Source organism: Eublepharis macularius, chromosome 1 (genome assembly GCF_028583425.1).
Source record: "Eublepharis macularius isolate TG4126 chromosome 1, MPM_Emac_v1.0, whole genome shotgun sequence".
NCBI classification, from domain to species: Eukaryota; Metazoa; Chordata; class Lepidosauria; order Squamata; family Eublepharidae; genus Eublepharis; species Eublepharis macularius.
In genome coordinates this window covers 170,573,044-170,580,777 of record NC_072790.1, presented here as the reverse complement: position 1 = coordinate 170,580,777, position 7,734 = coordinate 170,573,044, and the positions used below count along the sequence as shown (strand labels likewise).

Below are 7,734 nucleotides of genomic sequence, written 5' to 3'. Positions count from 1 at the left end.
AGACAACACTTCCAACTACTTTGTCAGATTGCACAGGGAAGCCATTGAAATTCATAAGCATAAGCACAACTTCAACAGGAAAGAAGAGACTTTAAGAATGAATAGATCATGGTTTCCAGTCCTGAAAAACACCAGGCTAAGGAAATACTCTACATCTTACAATAGCCCTGCAGATAAGATTAGCATATCAAGCACCAATCCATATGCAAAAGAACCTCCTCAGGATACAGTGAAGCATTAGCATTTCATTAGCATTCCACACCCTGGGAAACTCTTACAGGATGACGCAACCCAAACCCACCTTCCTGAGTAGATATAAATTACCTGCTAACATCTTCTCTACAGTCTGACACTGAGAGATCTCTGTCTTTCGGTGCTACACCTCTGAAGATGCCAGTCACAGGCTGCTGGTGAAACGTCAGGAACTACAATGACAAGACCATGGCGATACAGCCCGGAAAATCCACAACAACCATTGTTCTCCAGCCGTGAAAGCCTTTGACAAGCTAATAGTTGGTTTCATGTTCTGGAGCTTACCTGTTTGTAGAGAACAACCAACTACGAAAGAGAGATTATTTGTAAGTTTTCTTGTGCAAAAGTACAGTGTAGTATTTTATATAATACTAGCTTGATGCTCATGCTTTGCTACAACATTTAACTACTTTAAATCCAGTTATAATATTTATGGGTATGTAACATTTTTTGGTTTGTGAGGAGGGGGGTGGGGTTGAGTTGGTTTTGTAGTATAGTACCAAAGTACCTGAGCTTCACAAAAGTGTTTGAATAAAGTGAAGCATGTTCATGCCGAAAACCGATCAAGTGAATTTCGAAATGTAACATTTATTGAAGAGATTTTTTAAAAGGAAAAGATTGTAATGCAAGAAATAAAGTGAAAAATATGTACAAACTTATTTTTCTTCTGAAGGACCTCTTTGTAGACCACATTGGTGGTTTTCCCCTCAGGTGCTAGGATCACCAGGCTGCTGGGTGAGCTCACTCTGGAGCAGGCCACGTAGAACTGCCCATGTGAGAAGCAGTCTTCCCTCAAGTCAATTCCTGCCACCTTTAGTGTCTGCTCCTGGGACTTGTTCATCGTCATAGCAAAGCAAGCCTTGAGGGGGAACTGCAGCCTCTTGAATTTGAAGGAGTTCTCTGATGGTATGAGTGATATGCGTGGTATGAATACCAATTCCCCTCCTGAGCACTGCCGGTGAACAATGTGGCCATGATGATGTACCTGTGGAGGGCTTTCGCTTGTAGTCTGGTGCCATTGCAGACTTTGGGTGTGTTAGCCCAAATAGGGCCCCACCCACTCCTGGCCCATTTAAGGAGAAGGCAGGTGGAGTAGAAGGAGTACAGAAAGTCTTTATTGCAATAAAGGGAGGAACAGGTTCTTAACACAAAGAAAGTTACCTCAGGTTCCTCACAGAAAAACAAAGCTGCTTCCCCCTTTATACTGAAGGCAGCCTATTCCATATATGGTAATCCAAGCTAATTGGCTTATGTCAATGCTGCAGTATGAGGTTCAAGGCACAAGTGTGTCTAAAGAGTTAAACAAGTTAAGTTGATCACATGTCCTCTGGCTCTGCCTGTGATCAATCAGTATACTCCTTTAGGAGCACTATGCCAGACTAGGCCCAACGTCAGGTATGTGCCATCAGTCCCCCCTTTGGCCCAAGGTCTAACCTACAGTGGGCCACTTGGGCCACCTTGATTTCGATAATGTTGAAGCATTATAAATCTTTGTTCTATAGCTTCCAGTTTAAAGCACTTAATACAACCTGCAATAACTAGTGGCAATGTTTGGCCACAAACACATAAACACATAACAAGGAAAAGTATGGAAACCCCAAGTACCAAGGCTGACTTAAGGGAGTTCCCAAGATTTGGCCACCACGATCCAAAGAGGGTCTGCCACCATGACTCATAAGGAGGTACATAAGCTATTTGCGCTATGTGAGCAGCCCTATCAAAGATTGCCTGCCGATTGTCTGGAATCCAGGCACAGCATGTGGCATTAATTAAGGCACAAGTGCCCCCTTTCGATGCCAAAATTAGGTCCAGAGCCATACGATTCTGCAGGGCCATCTGTCGGATAAGCCCCTGTTCAGTGGCAAGGTCTCTCAGGGCACTAGCGGTTTCATTGGCTACTATTTCGACCACTGCTTGTAAACGCCAAACAGCCTCATTAAGTCCTCGAAATAGCCCAAACCGTGTAAGAGGTAAATATTGCTTCATATACTGCTGAGCTGTTTCTACATCTCTATAATTCCGGATGTGTGGTCTGGTACCCAAAGATGAAGTAACAAACAAGGGTGGCAAAACAAGGGCTAAATAACATATCCCTGTTCCATTTATTGGTAATGCAGAGTAAGCCCTCCGCCCACACACCCAGTAGTGACCAGCTAGCGCCTGCAGAGGATCTAATGAGGAATTTGCCCCTATCCACTGAGCTGAGTAATACCCTGTTCCAAAGGTACCTGGCCCCACTGCAGATATATTAGGATGTTTGTAATAGCATTTCCAGGCAATACCTTCTTGTTCACACCATACATCTGATGAATCTGTATCATTCACGGTCTCATCCTTATAGGACCACCAGGGCTCAGATAGGTTGGTTATGGGATTCCATATAACACCCTTATGCCATAGTTTTGATCCATTTTCATACGCATCATATCTCCCCTCCTCCAGAAAAATATGATCACATAGAGATCTGCCCAACCTCTTACCCTGTGGCGAGGATGAATTCTTCCAAAGACACCACTCTCCCCGGGTTCGGACTACCTGGAGGAATCCTAAATTTCGATACCCTATCTGCTGCCAAGTTTTATTTTGGGCGGTAGTATCATTTAGCCAAGGCCGGGGAGCTACAGCCATTTCAGCAGCTGTCAAAGGTTTGACTATTAAAGGCATACCTAGGCGAGAACTTTCAGGCATTAGGGCACAGATCCAGCATTCAGTAACATTTAACAATTCACTAGCCCTCATACTGAAATGGAGGAACAAATTTTCTTCTCCATATTCATGATGTTCCCATTCTCCCCCCATGAGTCTCGACACTTGGAAAAGACTGATTATTAAGATTACCTTGCAAGGGGAGTACATACTTGGCCTAGGTCTCATTTAAATGGAATTGTGAAAGATTTCCCTCCCCTTCCCAAAATAGTTACTAGAGAGTTTTGACTTCAACGAGGCACTTTTCTAAACAAGAACTTAAGATCACTAATCGGGTTCACAGTCCAGGATACTGGTAATTCAGCCTCATCCAAGATCTCAGGAGCCGATGCCTTCTTTAATCGGGTGTGATGTATCCAAGGATCATGACCCTCCACTTTGGCGCTACTGTGTGAGGTAAGGAGCACTTGCTTGGGTCCTTCCCAATCTGCAGTCAGAGGACTATGCTTCCATTTCTTAACATACACCCAGTCACCTGGCAGGAAGGAGTGGACTGGAGAGTCATAGGGCAGAGGCTGTTCAACGAGGGCAGCCCTGTGGAGAGAATGCAAAACAGACTGCAAAGCAATAACATGTTCTTTCATTTGTATGTCACCTATCTCAAAATCTAATACTCCCCCCTTTGGGAATATGGGATAGGGCATTCCATATAATAGCTCAAAGGGGCTCAACCCTAATTTTCCCTTAGGTGTGGCCCGCAATCGTGTCAGGGCAATAGGTAGTGCTTCTGGCCAGTGCAGTTTTGTGTCCATACAAATCTTAGTTAGACAGGTCTTCAAACTTCTATTTAGTCTTTCTACTTGACCGCTAGCTTGTGGTCTCCAAGCTGTGTGTAGGTCCCATGAGATCCCTAGTGCGAGGGATACTTGCTGTATAATTTGATTCACAAAATGTGTCCCTCGGTCCGAATTGATGACTTCTGGGGTCCCAAATCGCGGAATTATGTGGTGGAGGAGGACCTTGGCAACCTGTTTGGCTGTTGGGGAGGCACATGGGAACGCTTCTGGCCATCCGGTGAGTTTGTCTACTAACACTAAGAGGTAACGATATCTCCCTTGACGAGGCAATTCGGTGAAATCTACTTGTATTGACTGAAATGGACGATTCACCCATGTGCGTGCTCCAGGTCGTGGTATCCTAGATGTCTTAGCATTCACTCTCTGACAAGTGGGACAAGCCTGCACTATCTGTTCGGCTGTTTGGTGGAGTCCAACAGCAGTGATATGGCGAGTAAGTGCTTCCACCATCTTTCGGCCACTGTTATGAGTTGATTGATGATAGTCCCATAAGAGCTTTCGCAGCATAGCATGGGGAACTAAGATTTTACCACCACAATACATCCACCATCCTTTTTCATTTTTAGAAGCTCCTTGGGTAATGGCCTCTTGTTCCTCTTGCTTGGTATACTGTGGTGAGGGCGGTAGGCGAAAACTGGGTATTAAGGCGAGCTGCAGGTTCCCAAGTGGTTTAAGTGCTGCTTGCTTCGCTGCTTCATCAGCCATGTTATTTCCACAAACTTCTGGAGTTTTCCCCCTTTGATGTGCTTTAACATGGACTATCGCCACTTGCTTTGGGAACAATAATGCCTCCAGAAGTTCTAATACCAACTCACTGTGGGCAATTCTATCCCCATTTGCAGTTAGAAAACCTCGTTCCTTCCACAGTGCTCCATGAGCATGACAAACTCCAAAGGCATATTTGGAATCGGTGTAGATAGTCACTCTCTGTCCTCGTCCCAGTATTAGGGCTCTTCTGAGTGCATACAGCTCAGCAGCTTGGGCTGACCATGTAGATGGGAGGGGTTCTGCTTCTAAAAGTTCATGCAGAGTGGTAACTGCATACCCAGTCTTTCGTTTTCCTTCTATCACCCGGCTTGAACCATCTATAAATATTTCCATGTCTGGGTTGTCCAATGGGGTATCCAATAAGTCTGCTCTTGCCATTGTTAAGCTATCTACCACTTCCAAACATTCATGCATGTTTGATGACTCCAGCTCATCTGGAAGGAGGGTGGCTGGATTGAGGCGATTGCAACTCTCAAAAGTCAGGTCCTCTCTTCCAAAGAGGAGTGCCTCATATTTGGCCATTCTGGCCGATGTCAGCCATTTACTTCCCCGTTGCTGAAGCAGGGAACACACCATATGTGGGCAATACACATGCATTGGATTCTCAAGTGTAAACTTGCGGGCTTCCTCCACCGCCATGGCCGTTGCTGCCACTGCTCGCACACATGTCGGCCAACCCTGGGCCACTGTGTCCAGCTGCCTGGAAAAATAGGCTACAGGTCTGAGGTCCGGTCCTAGTTTCTGGGTGAGAACTGCTGACATAACTCCCCTCATCTCATGGACGAACAAGTGAAATGATTTTTGTAGATCTGGCAGGCCCAATGCAGGAGCTTCCATCAAAACCTTCTTCACTTGCTCGAAGGCCGTGATCTCATCCTGTTCCCATTGAAGACTGTCAGGTTCACTCTCTTGACATTTTGCATGGAGAGGTTTAGTCAATTGTCCAAACCCTGGAATCCAGACTCGACAGAATCCTGCCATTCCCAAAAAGGCCCGCAGCTGACGCTTTGTCTGAGGACATGGGATTCGGCAAATGGCTTCTTTACGCCCAGGGTCCAGTTGCCGTTGCCCATGGGAGATTAAATAGCCCAAATATCGGACTTCCCGTGTAACTAATTGGGCTTTCTCTTTTGCCACTCGATAACCATTCGTCCCAAGGAAATTGAGGAGAGATATGGTTGCCTCTTCAACTACCTGTTCTGTGTTTCCAGATATCAGAAGGTCATCTATGTATTGAAGCAGAGATGTTCCTTCAGGACCCTTCCATTTGGAGAGGGTTCTTCCTAGCTCCTGGCTGAAGAGTGTTGGTGAGTCCACAAATCCTTGGGGCAACACTGTCCAGGTGTACTGTGCCTTCCGGCCTGTATCAGGATCCTCCCATTCAAAAGCGAACAGTTCCCGCGAGTCAGGATGCACAGGAATGGAAAAGAACGCATCTTTCAAATCCAGGGCTGTGAACCATTCATGATCCCCTGGGATCGTAGCTAAGATGTTATAAGGGTTTGGGACCACTGAATGTCGGGTGTTCACCACTGCATTAATTGCACGAAGATCCTGGACCAAACGCCACTTTTTCTTCTCCATTCCTTTGGGGACGGCTAGGATTGGTGAATTCCATGGCGATTGACAAGGTTCTATCCGCCCCTCCTTTAGAAGCTGAGTGATTACTGGTTGCAATCCACGTCTTCCTTCCATTGATAATGGGTACTGCCGAATTCGGATGGGTCCTTTTCCAGGCTTGACAGTAATAGACGCTGGTATAGCTTCAAGGACTAATCCAGGTGATCCTTCCTCAGCCCATACACTTTCATCCACTTCTGCAAGCATACATTCAGGTAAATGCTTACTTAAGGTATTCGGCTTCTGTTCCATTAAAGCCATCAAATATGTAGATCCATTGCCTTTAGGCACTGTCAGCTTCACCCCTTTATCAGAGAACTCCAGAGTCGCCTGTAGTTTGCACAACACATCCCTTCCCAATAAGGCAATAGGACAAGTAGGGGTAAGCAAAAATTCATGATGCAGCTGGGTTCCACAAACTTCAAAATCACAGGAGGTAAGGAAACTCTGGGATACTCGTTTTCCATCTACCCCAACAATATGAACTTGCTTTTTAGTAGCTCTTGTTCCCTTTGGGGGTTGAGGCACCGTTGAATGGGTTGCTCCAGAATCAACAAGGAAAGGTATTGCTGTTCCCCCTACCATCACATTTACCAGGGGCTCAGGGTAGGGGGCTAAAGTTAGCTTATGCCCCTGACCCCCCTATTCACTTTCCTCCTTTTCTAGCATTTGGAACTTGTCTTCTGGCCTTCGATTTGGGCACTCTCGTTTCCAGTGTCCTTCCTGTCGACAGAGGGCACACTGGTTTTTTCTCAATGGCTTCCTTCTTCTTTCCTCTCTTTCCCTTTTTTCTGGTCTCCTGGTTCCAGGCTGCTTCAAGTGAATGCCCCCAATAGCCTGTGCCAACATTATTGCCTGTGCTTTCATTTCTTTCTTCTTCTCTTCCCGATCCCTTCCTAAATAAACCTTATAACCCTTCCAAAATTAGCTCACGGTAAGCTGCATGAAGGCCCCGTCCTATATCTGTATCATGTGGCCAATTTGGAGTCGTTCTTGGCACCACCCGGTCAACACTGTGGGCTCCTGCTGCTAGCCCCGACGCTTGTTGTCTAGCCTCATAAATATCTCTTGCCTTTTCAATCACTAATCTCTTTTCCTCTGGTGTAAGAATATTATTCAGTAGCAACTGGCAATCTTGATAAGTAGGTTGGTACATTTGAAAAATGCTACTAAATTCCCTGTGGACAATATCAGGGTCCTCTCTCAAGGAGGGGATGGTTTTCTTCCAATTCATCAGGTCGCTGGTTGTGAATGGTACATAAACATAAGTCAGACCTGTTGCCCCAATCACCTCCCTTAATGGACATTGGAGTCCCGGCTGTAGTCTATCAGGAGGGTGACGGGCCTCTGGTGGCCTCAGAGTCATGTTTTCTCCTTTGAGTCCCATATCCGGGGGAGTTTCCTTAATTGGGGACTCAAGCTCTTCCACCAATTCAAGGATGTGCTTTTTCTTGTCAATAAAAGTGGAAGTTGGGGTCTTGGGTGGCACTGGCTCCACCGAAGGGGCACTTGAAACTGGTGAGGTGGTGGAATCACATGGGCCGGGATATGGGGGTAATTCAGGGTAGAGTTGGGGGACCTGCAATGGATC

The 7,734-nt window shown here is 46.0% G+C and overlaps 1 protein-coding gene across 1 annotated transcript; it reads right to left on the bottom strand.

Moving 5' to 3' along the window:
- Positions 1 to 3,188: 3,188 nt before the first annotated feature.
- Positions 3,189 to 6,728, bottom strand: LOC129324843 (protein NYNRIN-like). The gene has a single exon (XM_054972263.1). The coding sequence runs from the start codon at positions 6,726 to 6,728 to the stop codon at positions 3,189 to 3,191; it is 3,540 nt and encodes a 1,179-aa protein (XP_054828238.1).
- Positions 6,729 to 7,734: the final 1,006 nt, after the last annotated feature.